General features: G+C 25.9%; 2 protein-coding genes across 2 annotated transcripts; both read left to right on the plus strand.

Moving 5' to 3' along the window:
• Positions 1-2,840: 2,840 nt before the first annotated feature.
• On the plus strand, positions 2,841-5,578 carry LOC145837298 (chloride channel protein 2-like). Its single transcript, XM_082945107.1, has 2 exons — positions 2,841-3,216; positions 3,334-5,578. Exons 1-2 carry the CDS (start codon positions 2,874-2,876, stop codon positions 5,403-5,405), a joined length of 2,415 nt encoding a protein of 804 aa, XP_082801233.1. The 5' UTR covers positions 2,841-2,873; the 3' UTR covers positions 5,406-5,578.
• A 2,453-nt stretch (positions 5,579-8,031) lies between these two features.
• LOC145835741 (E3 ubiquitin-protein ligase rnf146-like) lies at positions 8,032-12,622 on the plus strand. The gene is made up of 6 exons (XM_082943449.1): positions 8,032-8,174; positions 9,141-9,324; positions 10,844-10,965; positions 11,214-11,329; positions 11,800-12,013; positions 12,290-12,622. The coding sequence occupies exons 2-5, from the start codon at positions 9,229-9,231 to the stop codon at positions 12,006-12,008; spliced, it is 543 nt and encodes a 180-aa protein (XP_082799575.1). The 5' UTR covers positions 8,032-8,174; positions 9,141-9,228; the 3' UTR covers positions 12,009-12,013; positions 12,290-12,622.
• Positions 12,623-19,292: the final 6,670 nt, after the last annotated feature.

The following is a 19,292-nucleotide window of genomic DNA, read 5'->3' on the forward strand; positions in this document are numbered from 1 at the left end:
AAATTGTAAATTTGTAAGTTGATGCGTAATACTATAAAAGGGTTTGATGTAGAACACAATAGATTTACACTTGCTAGCTCTGTTCACACACACAATACAAGATTTTCAAAAAAAATGAATTTTGTAACTGAAAGACCTAGAACGAGACTTGGCCTAAACTGCTTTAGGTATTTGGGTCCCAAGTTTTGGTCTAGTGTCCCTGAAACTTTTAAAAACTTAAAGAAAGATCCTTTTAAATTTAGATATAAAACCTTTTTGTTGAATAACTACATGGAGTAGATCTAGAGTGCTTCTACATGTATGTTTTGTTTGAGTTGAAATTTGATTTATGTCATTTGGGCATCAGATTGTGATGTGTTGGTCTTTATTTTATAATTGTCTTGGTAATGAAGGAGTGATTGTTATAAATTATTTTTTTTATTGTTGAGTTATTTTACTTGTTTTTATTTTGTTATTGTGTTAGATTTAAGCTAGTTCACTTTTTTATGTTTTTTATTAGAAATTAGATGAATAGGTATAAATTTGGTACAAAATTTTTATTTATTTTTTTAATTTTTTTTTTTTTTAAATTTTAGTATTTTTTTTTTTTAATTTTATTTATTTTTTTATTTGTATATTTTTTATTTTATTTTTATTATTATTTTTTTTGAGTTTTGTACAAACTTTATACTTACAAATTTTTAAAACTCTTATTATTTATTGACTTTATTGTTGATATATATGTATATATTATTATCCATACAAATAGTTTTTTTTCCTACTTACAGTATTTCTTTATTCTAGTTAGTTTTTTATGTTTTTAGAACTAAATACTTTTAATTAGATATTTGTTTATTTGAGTTTGCAACAGCTGATTGTGAGTTCACACTGGTGGCAGTGATCACATGATTGGATTGTTGGTGTTTTTTTTTTGTTGTAGCGTCGGCAAATACTTACTTTGGGATTTGAGCTTCATGATTTTCCCACACTTTGTGGTTTTTAGTGTTGAGATTTTAACCTTGTGAGTGTTTGCTAAATGACGTGCCACCAAAGGTTTTTTCAATAAAGGGTTAGGATTAGTTTTTATTTCAGTTAGTTAAATTTTTTTTTTATTACATAGACATTTTTATTTTTAGTTAAGGGCATAGGGGGGTAAACACCCTTTTTTGGTTTTTGATCTAAATTTATATAGTTTTTACTAAGCTACAAGATGCTTTTTACAGATTTAAAAAATTCAAAATAATTTTAGATATAGCTGGTCAAAGTCGGAGGCAACAAGAGGATCCTTATGGGAGGCGCAAACTTTTTGTAGAGTTTTTAAAGTAAATAAGAGTATATTTATTTGTTACAAATTTTATACTAAATGTTAAGAGGAAATATTTTATACAACAGATATATAATTTACTTTTTTATGTATTTTTTTTACAGTTACTTAAGTTTATTCTTATTTAATTGGTTTTTAATTTAAGGATTTTATATTAAATAGTTTGGGTAGTATTTTATTAAACTAATTGAACAATTTATATAAGTAAAACTGATTTAGAAAAGTCAGGAAAATTTTAGTAAAAAGTCAGGAAATTTTTCTCAGCTTGATCAGTGGCAACCATGAACAACTTTCCTTTATCAAAGCATACACAACGGCTGTTGATTTGTTTAAGCACAGCCTACAAACAGGGTTATTGCCATCTGCTATTGGCTGTACTCTTTTTATCACCTCCCAAGTAATTTAAAAATCAATGTTTTGCGCTTCATGCCAAATATATATATATACTGATTTCCTTTTCATTATAAAAATAATTATTTAAGATATAAAAAGTTTGTGCATCAGGGGCAAAAACTTTTTGCTACTAATTAAAAAAATCAAAATGACTTAGGCTAGTTTATGGTCACCTAGGATTATTTTATGCCTTAAGTGTGGCAATACAGATATCAAGCATAGGTATTTTACTTTAAAACCTTAAATAATATTCCAGGGTTACCATATACTCAAAATAGTTGAATTTTATTTTTAAACTCAGGCTGACTCAGCATAGTTATGTTTTTTCATAAAAAAGGTTTTGAATGAGGTTAGGTTTCAATTTTTGTTATTTTCTAACAAATTTTGTTGAAAGACTTAGTTTTTAAAAATTATAATTTTTTCATAGATTTAAAAAACTCAGGATGACTCAGGACAATTGAGGTCACTCAGGACAGTTTTTTTTCAACTCAAAGAGTGGCAACCCTAGCAGAAAATCTAGAAGAAGTTAAACAAAAGTTATCAGGTTTGAAGTAGTAGCTATCTTAAATGTTTTGATCTTTCTTTATTTAAAATTTATGATTGTATTATATTTTTAAATTAGGCAAGTTAAATTTATTCTAATTTTGTTTAATAAAAGCTTGTAAATAATGATAAAAATAAAGTTTTGATTCTAATAAAAAGCATTTTTTACTGATATTATTTATTGAAAACTAAAAGATAAGTTTTATAGAGTATTTTTAAAGAATATTTTAGCTACAACTTCTGAAATATTTCATATTAAAGTTTGAGTTAAATCTACTAAATCTAAGGATTTTAAAAATATATACATATTTATAATTAAATTTTGTAGAAAATGATATAAGAGTACTGAAAAAAATAAAAAGTTTAAATTACTAATTATAAACAAATAGTCTGTTATAAGACTAACTTGTGTTTACTGTTGTTAAACCAAGTTTGTTTTAATGCATTATCTCTAATACTACACAAATCCAAAGGATTATAAATTATTTCTAGCATATAAACTAATAACGTGTAAGAAATTTTAAATAAAAATTTAATTTTTATTCCAGAGTTTATCTATGATACCATTCTATAAATTTAATGTTTAAACCTGTGAAACAGAACAAAAATTAGAAAGTTTAACAAAATATTCAAAATGTCTGATGTAAAAAAAAACTCTGTTTCCTCTTACTCTGTGGAGTATCTGGATTATCAGCAAACTGTTATGTATGGACAGCATCAGCAAGAGTTAGGAAAAGCTGCTAGGGAAGCTTTTAAAAAGATGTCAATAAAGCGTGAAAAACAACGAGAAAAAACACCCATAATTCCATACACATCTACTAAGTGGGGAAAATTGAAAAGAAGTTTTATCTATTGGAAACTTCGATTTAGGTATTCAATGGTGTCTGAATGGCTTTTTTTGTTAGTTTTAGGTGTATCAATGGCTTTGCTTAGCTTTGGTATGGATCTTTGTATACAGAAAGTTCAATACTGCCACAGTTGGTTATATGCTAAGTGTTATGGTCTAAGTTTTTTATCTTTACTTGAATGGGTATTGTTTCCTGTTTTGTTAATTTTGTTTTGTGTTTATTTTGTGAGCATGGTTTCACCACAAGCTGTAGGTTCTGGTATTCCTGAAATGAAAACAATTTTGAGAGGTGTTGTGCTTCATGAATACCTTACTCTAAAAGTTTTAATTGCCAAAATGATAGGGCTAATAGCTTCTATTGGAAGTAGGTTGCCCATAGGCAAAGAAGGTCCTTTTGTACATATTGCAAGTATAGTTGCAACTTTACTAAATAACAAATTTTATAGTTTTTCTAGTCCATTTCAGAATCAGTCCAGAAATGGTGAGCTTTTAGCAGCTGCATGTGCTGTTGGAGTAGCATGTAATTTTGCTGCCCCCATAGGTGGTGTACTTTTTAGTATTGAAGTAACATCGACCTACTTTGCTGTTAAAAACTATTGGCGTGGATTTTTTAGTGCAGTATGTGGAGCATTTATGTTTCGTCTTTTAGCTGTTTGGGTATCTGAAGAGGAAACTATTACTGCTCTGTTTAAAACAAACTTCAGGCTTGAATTTCCTTATGATTTAAAAGAGCTTTTCTTCTTTGTTATTGTAGGAGTATTGTGTGGTTTGATTGGTGCAGTATTTGTTAAATATCACCGTTCTATTGTGAGGTTCAATCGTACTAATAAAAGACTTAGAAACTTTCTTTTGATGTCAATAGCAATTTATCCTCTTTTAGTAACATTTACAATCAGTTTAATAAAGTTTCCAAGTTTTTTAGGTCAATATATAGCAAGTGATCTAACCATGAAGCAAGCAGTTGATAAACTTTTTGACAATCAAACATGGCACAAACTAAATTACAGTTCTTTAAATTTAACAAACAATGTTTATCCAAACTATGGTTGGATTCATCCAGATGTAAGCATATTTGTAACGCTATTGCTTTTTTGTGTAGTCAATTTTTTTATAACTGCTATTTCTATAACAATGGCTGTTCCATCAGGAGTTTTTATGCCAGTTTTTTTAATTGGTGCTGCTTTTGGTAGGCTTGTAGGTGAACTAATTTCAGCAATTCATCCTGGTGGTTTTTTTAGTGCTGGTACTGTTTATCATGTAGTACCAGGTGGTTATGCAGTTGTTGGAGCTGCAAGTCTAGCAGGTGCAGTAACTCATACTATATCAACTGCTGTTATTGTATTTGAGCTCACTGGCCAAATTTCTCACATCTTGCCAGTTATGCTTGCAGTTTTAATATCAAATGCGATTGCAAGAATTTTTTCTCCCAGTATCTATGAAAGCATAATAAAAATTAAGTCGCTTCCGTACTTACCTGATGTGGCTACTAGTGATAAAAGTATGCATTCTTTCACTGCAGATAAATTTATGGTTGAAGATGTTGTATTTTTGTCTAAACAGACTACAACCTATTTTGAACTACAAACTAAATTAAGAAAAGGTTTTAGATGCTATCCTATTGTGGACAATCCTGATTCAATGATTCTTGTTGGATCTGTTATGCAAATGGATCTTAATAATCTTTTGATTACATATGAAAATCAAATGCTGAGCTCTTTTGCTGAAGTAGAAGAAGATAAAGAAGAAGATTTAATATTTGAAAATCAAGACAGCTCATCAAGTGAAGAAAAGACTGAAAAAGTTGGTCGTTTTACAACAACTACATCTGAAATTGCTAAAACAAAAGTAAATAGCAAGAAAACAAGTATAACACTACCAGTAAAACCAAACTCTTCACCTATTTCTGTTGCTATCGCTGCTTCCAGTGGGTTAATAGACTACAACAGGATTGTTGACTTTTCTAAATGCATAGTTGATGAGTCACCATTTCATCTTGTTGAGACAACAACTTTACATAAAGTGCACTCATTGTTTTCTTTGCTAAGCTTACAACATGCATATGTTACTAAAGTTGGAAAGTTAGTAGGAGTTGTTTCACTAAAAGAAGTTCGAAATGCAATAGAAAAACTTAACAGAAGAAGTGGAACAAATTTATCTAAGTCCAAAAAGCAACAAACAAACTTAACTGTGTCTATGAAAAGAAGATCAAATACAAATGACACTGATTATGAAGATCTTGAGGGTGAAACTTTTGTTTTAAAAATGCCTGATACAATTGAGAGCTCTACTACTGATTTAAGTGACTCAGAAAGTTCTTGATTTGGTACAATTTTAAACTTTTTGTTAGATTTAATGTAATTATAACAATAATTTAGACAATAGTTTGCTAAAAAATTAAATAAGTGCTCTAATACTTTTTATTATGCAACCTTTTGATTTTTAACAACCTGTTTTGTTTATTGTTTTGCCACTAATAGTTAAGTTTAAAAAAAAAAATTTAACTTACTCACACATATATGTTTGAAATGTGTCTGTTCATTTTATTCTTAAATGTTCAAAAGTTATGCAATTATTAATTTTTTGTACCAAAATCACATTTATATACTAGAATAACCTAAATCAGTTGACACAACAAAATTTAGTATAAATTAATTAAAAAAATTAGTTGTTGCTAATATTATATTTAAAATATTTTTTAATTTAAAGACTAAAGAAGTCATCTTAAGTTTTTTGTAACATGGTAACTATTAAAAATATTTTTTATCTGTCTCTTTAACTCCATATGACATATTTGTCATTTATTTTTTATAAAAGCATAATTAAATATATTTATGTAATGTTCAAAGCATACATATTTTACACTGTGTTTAGTAAAAGTTGCTCAAAAACGCTGATTTGGAAATACTCAAGTGTTAAATTTTTTTTTTGTTTGCTTTATATATTTTTAGTATAAAAATAACAGAACTAAATATTGTGAATAGTTTAATTTTTACTAACTTTTAATTATCTGTTTTACTGTAGTCTTCAAAGACTCAAGTTCTAAATATATTTAGGATATCACTCCTTTTTAACAAAGTGATCTTATTTTGTAAACTTTTATCAAAACTACCATATATTTTTTTATTGCATGAAACATGGTTGCTACCTGACAGTGAAGTCAGTAAATTTTATAGTTTTTAAAGAAAGTAATTTTAGGTATTTTTATTTACAGTTATTTTTTACACAAAAATGCCTACTAATTTTAATTATTTGTGTTTATATATTTTTGTTTAACACTAAATTTAAATGTAATTGTGATGAATTTATTTGACCTGTATGCTACAAACAAAGATGTAGCTTAAAATAATCTGTAATGCTTTAATCATCTTATAAGAGTTCTTAAGGTTTGCGTTTTTGATTCTAAATAACGTATTTTTATAAATAAGTGTATAAATCAAATACTGTTTTTTAATAACTTTATAGCTTTGTGAACTATTTAAGCTAAGTTCCTGCTATGGCTAGTTTTTTAATCAACAATTTTGAATTTAATTTTTTTTTAACTACTTGATCACTGTAGTTATATTTTTGTAAGTTTTTACTTTGAAAACAATTTTATATTAGTACTTTTTTGTTTGATTTCTATATTTGAGTAATTTTTATACTTTAGATAACAGTAATAAAGTTTTATCATTATAACTTTTTAATCACTTTTAATTTAAAAGAGTATTTTTGTTGCTTGAAATAATCGTAGAAAAAGAGAACATAATCTAAAATAATTATTTTGAAATTTTTTGACATTAACATCTATTGTTTTATTTTTGTATTATGATTTTGATTAAGTATTATTATTATCTTTCTGTTGTTTCATGACACAATAACTTATAGAGAAGACTTTGAAATTGTTACTAGATGTGCAACTTTTTTTCTAAACTACATATAGTTCTAATTTAAGTCTATTCAACGTACATACAATTAGCTTATTTCTTGATCATAGACATTAGGTAGTGTTTAGCTGAAAACTAAAGTAAATCGACAAAATTTTCAAATAATTTACTATTGAAAGTGATTGTTTCTAAGACCTTACCAGTTTTCGTAAATATCTAGAAAATTGATAAGTCTTTAATAGTTGTGTAGTATTTATAACTAATGATTTGAAGATAGTCAAAAAAATAAAACAAAGTAGGTAGAAATAGCAAAATTGGTTAAATTTTTTTAATAAATATGAATGATTTGATTGCAACCATGTTAATATGCTAAAATGTTCTTGATATATAATAAATCAACTATAAAAAGTTTTAGTATTATAACCAATTTTTTCAACTAGGAATATACTCTTTGAATTTTTATAAATTTATATAGAATGTTGATGAAAAATTTGTTTTCTTTTAGCTCATAATTTTTATAGTAAGTAGTTAATTCTCGAAAATGAATAAAAAATATTATATTTTATTGTAAGTAAAATATAGACTTGTTTGTTCATATGATCCATTTTATACAGATTGCTTTTACTTTTTACTGTAGGCTTGATAAATAACTTAACACAAAGTAGTTAAAATGGTCACTGTAATTTATGCACTAAAGTATTTATTTTTTACATTTATAACCAAAATTATTAGTGATGAAAAACTTTATTTATATTTAAAACATACTTTTCAAAACCTTACAAACTCTTTATGTTTTGGATTTGTACTTAAAAAGTAATATACTTATAAAACACTTTTTAGTTTAATTTTGTTTAATTATATAATTTTTATACTTTTCTACACCTAATAATTTTAACCACATTAAATATTTTTTAGCTGTACTTCATATCATATACTTAGAACTGACATCATTATTACTTTTTACAGCTATTTATTAGGCTTACTCTTTCAGCTTATTTTCTATACATATGCCGGGCAACCCTTCCAAGTACGCTCGAAATATTGCTCGATTAAGTGCAAGAATCTTTGGTGAAATTGAACCCACCAAAGTAAAACAATCTAAGCAATTAGTGGAGTATTTTAGCAAGAAGCCTTACTACAAGAACAAACAGTTTACAAACTGGCATCCGCCCCTTTACGATACTACACAGCTCACAAAAGAACTTAGAAAACTTGGTCTTTTCGTGTAAGTTTATAATTATATGTTAAGGATACTTTGGGTTTTTTAAAATACCAAAAATTAGAGTTCTCAACTTGAATTCAAGGAAATAAATACAAGTTTAACATTTCAAAGGATCTTTGTAAAAAACAATGTTTCGCCCTCTTCAGTTAAAATTAAATTATTAATAAAATATAATTTATATTACATTCTAATTTTCTTGCAGTTTATATAAACATTGTTTTGTAATTTTTGAAATATCAGATTTGTGTTAGATGTTTAGTAAAGTTTAGTTTATTATTTTATACTTTTTTTTTGTTTATTTAATGATATTTATGTTTTTACTTGATTTTTTTTTAATAAATGGGTTACTATTTAAAGAAAAATTTGTAATAATCTAAACTCTAAAATAACAATCATATGATATTTCTGAAACAGAAGTTTAAATTTTATGAACAGCACCATCTACAAAACTCATATGACTTTTTTTTTGAAAAACGTTCTGTTATTTTGTTTGTTATCTTTTTTTTAAAGAAAATGTTCAGTTTCAGTTATACTAACATTTTTTTTAATAATATATTTTAAATTATTACCTTATAAATAAATTAAACTAAATAAAACAAAAGGATAGAAATAAAAAAAACTCTATGGCTTAGGTACTTTGTTTGCTGTAAGTGTTGAGTTATGTTTGTACAAACACATAGTTTTGAATAGATTTGTTTACTTAAAGAAAGTTTTAATCCACTTATTTTTAATTTGTAGAAAGTGTATTTTATAAAAAGAAAACCAATTTGTTTGCTTACAAATTGACTTTGATAAATTTCAAAAGGAGTAGGGCTTTATTTTTTCGGATACTGTTTTTGAACTAGTCATCAAGTATAATGTTTAAAAATCAAAAATGATTGCTTAGTTTTTTAAGTAATTGTTCATCAAAAAAATTCTGATAAAAATTCAACTCAGTAAATAAATGTTATTGTTCAAACACTTAATCAGAGACGAGCACCGGGATTTCGTTGAGTATATGGAATCTGAGCGAGAGCTGAGAGGCAAAGGAAAAAAGAACCGCGGAAAGAAATAAAAGATGCAAGAAAACGAGGATTGCTCCATTTGCCTGCAGCCATGCCTGTACACCATACAACTGCCCTGTTCTCACCAGTTTTGCTTCCTCTGCGCCAAGGTTTTTTATTTAAGTGTATTTTTTAGCTGTCTTGAACATAAGTATCACTTTGTTATTTTGAAAGTTTTTCTTAACAATTAAGTTTCTCATTCTTTTAAGTTTTTCTAAACAATTTATTGTAAAGATAAATAAGTTTCTATTTAAGATAAGAGTAACTTTTCTGGAGTCTAAATAAAACAGAAATTGAAAGAAAAAGGACAGAGGTTTTTTGGCAATATTGACAAAATATCAGTTTTTGGCAGTTCAAGTATTTAAAAACTTGCGATTTAAAAAAAATAAATTTATAAATCAATTAGTTTTTTAAGCAGATTTAAAAATTTAGTTATAATTTTTTAAATAAAGTTTGTTTTTATATTCAAAAGTAAATTCAATAGAATTAAGGAAGTATTAGCAAAATATCAGCAGGGTTGCCAAAAACCCTGGAATTCGACAATTTAGGCTAAAAAAATATAGAATTTGAGAAGTTTTGAAAAAAGCTGGAATGTCGAACAAAGATCACTAAAAAACCTGGACTTTTAAACAACTTGTAGATGTTAAGTAGTAAAATTTCGATTTGACACGAAAAATTATAGTATAGATAAAGTTTTTTGTCATCATCAAAATAAAATTTACTATAAAACACATTTAAAGAAGCTTTAAGATATGTTTTCATTGTGATTATACTATTTAACTTAGATTTTACCTTAAACTGAATTTTTAACTAAAGATAGACTATAAAACGTGTGATTTTAAAAACCTGGAAAAAATTTTGAAAACCTGGAGAAAATTTTCCAAAAACATTTGGTAACCCTATATCAGGGTTTGTCAGTACAAACGCTTGAAATTAACTGAGTTTCGAAATGAAATTTGAGAATGTGATTTAAAAAGTTATCAGTTTTAAAGTAGTAGCTGAGATACTCAAAATAAAGCACAAAACAAAACATACAAATGATAGTTAAAAATTTAGCATAAGTAGATTATGAGGTAATTTTGAAACTATCAAAATTCTTTGAACTTGTTTTTTGAAATTTGAACTTGTTTTGAAGCTGATGAGTGCATAAGCACGAAACTCGAGTCCTTTAAGTTTTACATCTTGAAATAAACCTTTATATATTAATTTGTTAATAAAGCCCTTAAGGTAGGCTCAGTGTGAAAGATTTGTTTTATCAAGTTAAATAACTTAATTTTATATATAAATATATAATTACAACATGTCTTTACTAAAATTCTCTGTTTTTCATCAAAACTTGTTCAACTAAAATCCTGATAAACCAAAAAACTTGTAATTTATTGGTTACTTTAATTATTAGGTAAAAAATTCTTAGATAGATATTTTTATTTTAAAAGTTTTTGTATTATATTGACATCTTAATGTATTTGTTTATATTTCAACGCTGGAGATATATACATGCTGACTTGAAATAATTTTTCTTTAGGTTGCAGTTTTCTTAGTTATTGGTTTTCTGTCTTCTTAATTCACTATTAAATATGTTAATGTTGAAAAATAATTATTTTACAAATTAGTATTCGATACAAACAGGGCTTTGCAATGAGAAGTGGCGTTTGTGCGCTGTGCAGGCAACCCATTCCCAACAGTTTTATAAAAGATCCAACTAATTATGTTAAGTCTAGTATTCAAATTTCAAATGAAGACGAACCTAAGTTTGTTGTTTTAGTTTGTTTGAAAAGTGTTTGACTTTTGATAATTATGTTTAAAAATTGTTAAAACCATTTTCACAGGTATAAGCAATTGTAGCTGCTACCACTTTTTCTTTAAGAGTTTTTTTTAGGAATTAATAATTTTTTATGTAATATTTTTATATTAAATTTATAAAAGATACTCAAATTAATTATATTGTATTTTATTTGTTTGTTCTGCATTACCAATTGCACAAGTTTTTGCTTTGCAGACATGAATGGTTTTACTCGGGCAAGTCAGGTTGGTGGCAGTATGATTCTCGAACTTCAACTGAGCTAGAAAAAGCTCACACTCTGAAACTACCTGAAGTGCAACTGCTTATTGCAGGTAGAACCTTTTTTTTAGTTTCTACAATAGTTTTTTTCTTATGCAGTGCATGATAAAAATACTTTTTCATACAATTCAATCCTTCTTTTAAATTTTTTTCAGTCTTGTTGTTATAATTTTGTAACGTTGAAAAACTTGTTCAGATTTCATTTATAATTCACTAAATTAATTAAAATTTGTCAATTTATTGAATATAACAATACACTTATTAATTCTTAATCATGTATTTTGTATATAATTAAATCCTAATATCCGTATAATCTTAGCCGCATGGGAAAATTTGACTTTGTAATTTAGTTCAACGCAATTTTAAAATGCTATATTGTGATGCCTGCATTGGGTCTTTGTTCAACTAATAAACCTTAAGCTTAAATAAAAAAATATAATACATAAATTTATTGTTACTAACTCACTTAAACTATTTGTAATATTTTTAAAATACATGTATATATGTGTTGTAAATTTTACAGGCTCAATTTACACGATCAACCTGGACACAATGACGCAGTATCAGACCGACGGAAGCTCCAGGCACCGCAACGTCAAACGACAGCTGGTCAGCTCAACCACGACCAATTTGGCGGGAATCGCTGGCATTCCGATGCACCAGATGCCCGACGGGTCCAACGATCCGAAGCCTCCGCCCGCTCAAAAAACATCATCACCGTCGCCTAATTAAACTTGGTTTGTATTTTATGTAACAGTGTTTCTGTAATTTTCATTTCGTAAAAGCTATTGCTTCAAATAAGATATCTACTTATTCAATGCTAAAAAATATTTTTTTCAGTTATTTGTTTTAATCATAATTGAGTAGTGGGCCCAGTTTTTTTCGTATTATTGTTGTGCTGTATTTGTCAAGAAAAAAAAAGTTATAAATAGTAAGCAAGTTAACAATAGTCTAGGTATATTAAATTAAATTTGAACTACTATCGTTAAATATGCTTTTAATTTATTATACAGTGTCTGAAAAGTTGTAACTCAGTCGGTGGAAAGAAGATCATTTTAATAAAACTTCAATTTTAGTGTGTGTATTTATCTATGAAAAAAGTTACCAACTAGCTTAGTATGAATAGCTTTGCAATTTATTTTTAATTTTTGAAACTGATTTTTTTTCTGGTTAAAAAAGATTTTTATAGACTTGTATTAAAAAATTGTAATTTTTTTTTTTCAATTATAAAATTGATAGTTTTTTACTAAACTTTAAGTTGTTTAATACATAATAACTTTTTTGTCTGGATTTATATGTTAAATATTTGTAAAATTCAGTAAACAATAAACTATCTTTCATTTAAATACTAAGTTTTATATATTCAAGTTATGCTCAAAAGAAATATAGTTTTTAGTCTTCTTAAGTAATTTTCTTTAGATGCTTATAAGTTTATCTTATTTCACTGTTGAAAAACTAAAAAAAATAGTGTAAACTTTTGTTTAAGTAATGATTATTTTTTTGGGGATTTAAAAAACTATTACTTATTAGTTAATATTTATACTTCGACTTATGGTAAAATTATATTAGAAACTGTATACGTCCATGTTGCTTTTTAAAGGGAATAGGGTGGTCCAATATTTTTTTACAAAAATTAACATCGGTTCCTATTTGAAAGCTTAAGTATTAAATATGAGATACATTTTATAGAACAAAAAAAATTCAATTAACTTTTGAGTTTTAACCAGTTTTGTACGAAAAAGTCCGAAACACAACCGTATGGAAGCAAAAATTTTCAAGGCTGATTTTCTCGGAATTTTGGTAACTTCTTTAAAAATCTATCTATTCATTTTTAAAGCATTCTACTTTAAATTTTTACGAAGTGTCCTTTAACGTTATAGCATTCAACTTTTAGAAAGCAGATTTCTGAACAAAATACATTTAAAAAAATATTGAACAAAACTTTAAAAAAAAATCTGTTTACTTTTATTAAATAAAATAGAAATCAAACAAAGATTATAAATCTGTTTTCTACAAGTTGTTTAAAATTGATTATAAATTATTCTTAAGAAAGTTTTAAAACAATTGCTCAAAAAATAAAGGTGTAGATAGATTTTAGTGAATTTGTCTTTTTGCCTTTTTAGTTTGCGCCTCCCATAAGTAACTCTCTAACTTTGAGGCTTAAATCTCAAAAGTTACTCCAAATTTCAACAAGTGGTAAAAAGTAACTGGTAGCTTAATTATTTGTGTAAAACATTAGGCTATGTTAAAAAATAGTGTTTTACTCCTTTGCCCTTAACGGAAGTTTATTCATGTTAAAATAATCGAAAATTAATTGATCTAGAAGCTATACACTCAAAAGACAGGGTTACTACACTCATACACTAGTTTGGATATATTTTTCACTAATCTTAAGCTAGTTTTTTTGGGTAGGTGTCAAATATGCTCGAAAGGATACTTTTGCATAGGTTGAAACTTTTTTTGATTATATTAATTTTTTATTATCAATGTTACCCCTTACCCTTGGTTGAAAACTCTTTTTTTTCTTAACTATGACCGTTACCCCCTACCCTTGGTCTGTAACTTTATATTTAATTATCACTGTTAACCCTTTGTAATAAAAACTGTTTTTGTGGATATTAAGTTTTTTTTTTCTCCTTCGTTCCTTGCTCACCTAAGATCAAAGTTATCTTACATGGTGTTAGTAGGGTTGCCAAAAAACTTTGAAATCGGGAATTTTTAATATGTTAAGTAGTAAAACTTCGATTTGACTCAAAAAATCTATCACATAGATTTTGAAAATTATCGTCATCGAAATTTTTTATATTAAAATACACATTTAAAGTATCTTTTCAATGTTTTTTTTTACTATTTGACACGTTTTTTACCTTTAACTTAACTTTAAATTAAAAATAGACCAAAAATGTTAACTTTTAAAATCCTAAAGGATATTTTGAAAGCCTGGGGAAAATTTGCCTAAAACACTTGGCCACCCTATGTTAGAAAAAGATCATGAAAGACAAGTTTAATCTTAGGTGGACAAGGAACAAACTAAAAAAATATATTTATTGATTTAAAATGAAGCTTAATGCATAGTTATTGTGAGAATTTGAACATTGTACCTTGTTTGATTTAAGTGGGGATAAGCACAAAAAGTATAAAGAGCAAAGCAATAAGTTTCTTATAAAAGGAAAAAAAAATTCAAAAATCTCATTTTTATTAAAAATCTATCTTCTCACATACTTTTCAAAGTATTTAATTTAAAAATTTTTTAACTTTTAAAATTTATGGTACACTGAGGCACAATTAATTTTTTTTTTTCCTACCGTCAAAGTTATAAAGTCTTAACAAATATAGAGGTGAGTTCGTTTTTAAAATTATATATGAAAAAATAAACACATTGTTAACTCAGTACATTAAATAAACTAAAGTATTAAATATTTTTCGAATTGTTATATTTTGTACTTTTAAAGGAATATAAAATGCGTAACTTAACGAGAGTGCGTAACCAAACGAGTGCGTAGATTCTCTAGAGGCTACTGTACATGTGTTTAGTTTTATTCAGGCTGTTATAGTATTTTTAGTTATTTAAGTTTGAACAAAAGCAATTATTTTAAGTCTTAGGCTTTTTTTTCTCGTAAGCTCAGGCTATCTGTTTTTCCTTAAAAAGTGGCAACTCTGTAAGAAGCATATTCCACTATTTTGTACGTCTTTATGATAAATCTAAAGTTTTTTTTGAGAATTAAAACTATGTAGACACTTTTAGTTCTAAACTGAACATTAATAGTTATCAAAAACTTATATAAATACAAAGAGACAAACTTTCTAAATTTTTATTTCATCAGATTTAAATTAAAATAAACTCGTGTAAAAGATCGAAAATTAAAGTAAAAACTAAAAAAGTTAAAAATTTATTGAAATAAATATTTTTTGTAGAGTACTTAACTGTTAGTGTTATAAACTAATTTTGCTAGCTTTAAACTTTTTACACTATTAAACAATTTTGATCAAAACCCTACTTAACAAATTAATATGTTTGTTTAATCTTTTTTTCACCGTTATAAAGTTGGCCAAAATATATACTAATATAACAAAATTTCTAAAGTAACTGTTTAGATTATTATTAAACGTTATAATAACAAATAATTTTTTGCGTGTAGTGAACTTCTTTGATCAAAATCCTACTTAACAAATTAATATGTTTGTTTAATCTTTTTTTTACCGTTATAAAGTTGGCCAAAATATATACTAATATAACAAAATTTCTAAAGTAACTGTTTAGATTTATAAAACGTTATAATAACAAGTAATTTTTTGTCATGTAGTGAACTTCATTGATTACTAATAACGAGTCTCATAGTCAATAAATATGTTCTGTATAAGTACAAATTAAAAGTACTTATTTTTTTACTACGAAAAGTTTTGAAGATCTATCATGGGTTGTTATTCTGTCAGGATTAAAGGGTACTAACATTGTTAAGTTCAACCTCATTAGAAACTATGAAACTTACTAAATCTTATTATTATGGCTGTTTAACTTAAATTGTAGGCTCGTCTTAAATGATTTTTAAAGATTAATTTAAGTGCAGGTTAGATAATAATAGTAAACTTATTAAATACAAAAGAAAATGCTCTAAAAAATTTAGTCTAAAGACCTGGGTGTACAAAAAGACTTCTCGGTTATCGAGTCGTACACCACATACTATATTTTTAAATGTATTGAGTTAACAAAATAACAGAAAAAATATTAATTCTAAAGAAAGAAAAACTCAAAATAAATATCTGCAAAAAAAAAACGAAAAACTAAACTTTTTTAGTGTTAGGCTCTGTTTGAATAAAGTACTTTAAAATATAAAAGTATAACAACAACAAAAATAGAGAAATAAATAAATCAAATATCTTAAAATATACACATATTAAAAAGTGTTTGTTTAACTTTGATTTAAAAACTTTTAACTAAACGTTTAGAAGTATCTAAAAACTATTTTATAATTAAGCAATGTTAATTTACTATTTTTAAAACAGTTAAAAGTTAAAAAAGTAGCAGTAATATATAAAGTTCCTTATGAAGGTAAGTATAATTTTTTTAATATTTTTTAAAATATCTTAATTTTTTTTTAATAATTATGTTCATAAGAAACTTCATACTAGTTATGTAGTAAACTTTTTTAACACTTTAAAACATTTTTTGTGTATTTAAGTAGCTCTCAGTTTCTAATTTTAAAATATATTATATAACGTACTTTTTACTTAATGACTTAAATGTGTTAACTTGTTAGTTTTTCAACAACAAATTACAAAAATATAGAACTTGATTACAATATTTCTTGATCTTTAAAGTTAAAATATTTGCTAATAATTTAGAGGTTACTGTTTTATAAATGTAAGTAATAACAGATAAAATGTATAACTTAAACTTTAAATAATACAAGTTTCATTCTTAAAAAGTTCCTCAGGTTTTTTAGTAACCTGTTCAATAAAAACTCTAGTAATATATTTAAGTCTTGTTTTTTAGTTTGAAAATAACCATAAAGTTGTTGTAATTTTAAACAGTTTATCTTGTAAATATCTTTTTAAGATTATTAACAGAATAGTTATAATTTACAAAATAATAATAATTAACAGAATAACTAAACAAAAAAATTTTTTATCTGAGGAAAGTAAAAAGTAATTTTAAAGTATCAACGAAGATCACAAAACTAACTTATAACTATTATTTCATGAAAAATATATTTTAAATAATGATCTGATGGTTCTAGAACCCGGATTCGGCCGGATCGTAATTTGTAGATCCGGTTGATCACTAGCTTGAAAAAATAATTTAAGGCTTCATTTAAACTTTTAAAAACAAATCAATCATAAGGAATAAAGAGTTACAAAAATAAAAGTACTGTGTTTCTAAAAATTAAGGTTTAAGTATAAAAAAAAATATAAAATTTTAAATTTCTTGATCCTTTAAAGATTATTTTTTTATTAAATTCCTCTAAAAACATAGCTATAGTTTTTTGTTTTAAAACCAATTTCATTATAACGTATTATAGTTTATTATGAATTTTAAACGTATATTTGTATCAAAATAAGTTTATCTGTGAACTCTAATTAACATTTTTTTAAACTAACTTAACAATTTGGCTAAAAAACAAGAAAATAAAGCTGTATAATTTATCTCTTAACACTTATTATAAAAACAATTATTTTTAGGTTGTTACATATGCCTAAATAAAAATCATGGGAACTTGTGTTTACTTGAAAGTGTAAAAGTAAGGATATTTCTAACATTATAATGTATACTGATCTATGCTGAAATTGTATTAAACTATATGCATGAAATGACATTTTTGAAACCATATATATTAGATTAATGTTATTTATGCTAACTAACTTAACATTTTGAAAAGTTTTTCCCCTAAGTTTAGCATAAAATAGTTTAAATTACTGTATTTTGAATAGTTTGGTTTTAGTACTGGTTTTAATTAAAAAGTTTAAACATAACTCACTCATTTTCGAAAAAAAATTAATCAATAAACTTTTTTCGAAAATGAGTGAGTTATGTTTAAACTTTTTAATTACTGTATTTTAAAATGTTAATTGTATTTTTATAAATTACAAAGCTTTTTCTTGATAAACTCTTGTTAAGAACTTTTATCTTTATAAAATTTAAAAATTTATTCAAAATATATTACGTTAAATGTTATCACTTACGATTTCAAATAGGTTTTAAGTAGTGATGTACCGGACTCACTATCCGGGTCCGGGTCCGGCCGGATATTGCCATTTTTGTCTGATATCCGGATCCGGCCGGATTCTAATTTGAAAAAAAAGTCCGGATCCGGTTCCGGCCGGATTCTAATTTGAAAAAAAAGTCCGGGTCCGTTTCCGGCCGGATTCTAATTTCAAAAAAAAGTCCGGATCCGGGTCCGGCCGGATCCTAACAGAGACCCGGCCGGACCCGGATCTAGTTAGTAAAAAAGAGCATACTGAAAAGTATTTTTTCAAAAACAAAACCTGTGTTAATTAATAAGAGTCATTTTCGTCAGTTAAAATTAAACACCTACCGTGATTGGCTGATTTTGTAGACGTGACTAATTTAAATTTGTTTACATTTAAACTATGAAATAAACATTTCATGAAATGTAACTCTTTACATATGTTGTAAAATTGAAAACTTTGGAATGAATACTTGCATTATTTATTGTTTAAAGTTAAGCTAAGAGAATATTTAGAGTTAATACGGTTGAATGTACGAGCCAATGAGAATCATATGACAAAATGTTTTAAACTAAATACTGATGCAACAAAACATCAGAACATGACAGGCAGTTTATATGTAACCAGTTAGTTAGTTTGGTGTGTAGCTTGAAGCAACAAAATATCTTGAACGTTTTTGTGAATGCTTATTGTAAGTAGTGTTTTGTTTTAAAAGTGAATATTTTAACAGGTGTTTAATTGTTTAAATATTTAATCCAGGTTTATAGTTTAATAGTTTATTAAAAATTTTACAGTTCCTTGTTTACTAATGTTTAATTTAATTTTTAGTTTCTTATTTTAAGTCTTTTGATATAGATTTAAATAGCTTCCAGTTTTTAAAATGTTACCAAAGTAATTTATAATTTTGTATATGCTAGTATTTCTTGTTGTGTTTTATATAAAAGATTCATTACTCAAAACTTTCGTGTCTGATTATAGAAAGATTCTCAGTTATAATTTAGTGTTTGTTAGATATTAGTTAAATAAGGTAGGATTTAACTATGATGGGTAGTACTAATAAGTTAAGATTACCACAATCAGTCCACGACTTTACTACCAAATTGTCAACCTTTGCTAGCTGATTATTAGATTAAAGTAATTTTTTCAGTTTTTAAAAACCTCATTCTGACTCAGGCTTGTTTATACTCACTCTAGCTAGTTTTATTGACTTAAACAGTGGCAACCCTGCTAGTTTGAAAATTTTTGGGAATTTTAAAAAATCTTGGACTGCCTCAGGCTAGTTTAGTTTTATATAAAAACTCAGGCTAGTTTTTTTATAGATTTTAAATG

The sequence above is a fragment of the Thalia democratica genome, chromosome 5 (genome assembly GCF_965202585.1).
Source record: "Thalia democratica chromosome 5, ktThaDemo2.hap1.1, whole genome shotgun sequence".
NCBI lineage: Eukaryota > Metazoa > Chordata > Thaliacea > Salpida > Salpidae > Thalia > Thalia democratica.

Coding starts and splice junctions, on each gene's coding strand:
- LOC145837298 (XM_082945107.1), top strand. CDS start 2,874: ATGTCTGATGTAAAAAAAAACTCTGTTTCCTCTTACTCTGTGGAGTAT. Junction 3,217..3,333: donor GAAAGTTCAATACTGCCACA/GTTGGTTATATG, acceptor TTTCACCACAAG/CTGTAGGTTCTGGTATTCCT.
- LOC145835741 (XM_082943449.1), top strand. CDS start 9,229: ATGCAAGAAAACGAGGATTGCTCCATTTGCCTGCAGCCATGCCTGTAC. Junction 9,325..10,843: donor TTTGCTTCCTCTGCGCCAAG/GTTTTTTATTTA, acceptor CGATACAAACAG/GGCTTTGCAATGAGAAGTGG. Junction 11,330..11,799: donor AGTGCAACTGCTTATTGCAG/GTAGAACCTTTT, acceptor TAAATTTTACAG/GCTCAATTTACACGATCAAC.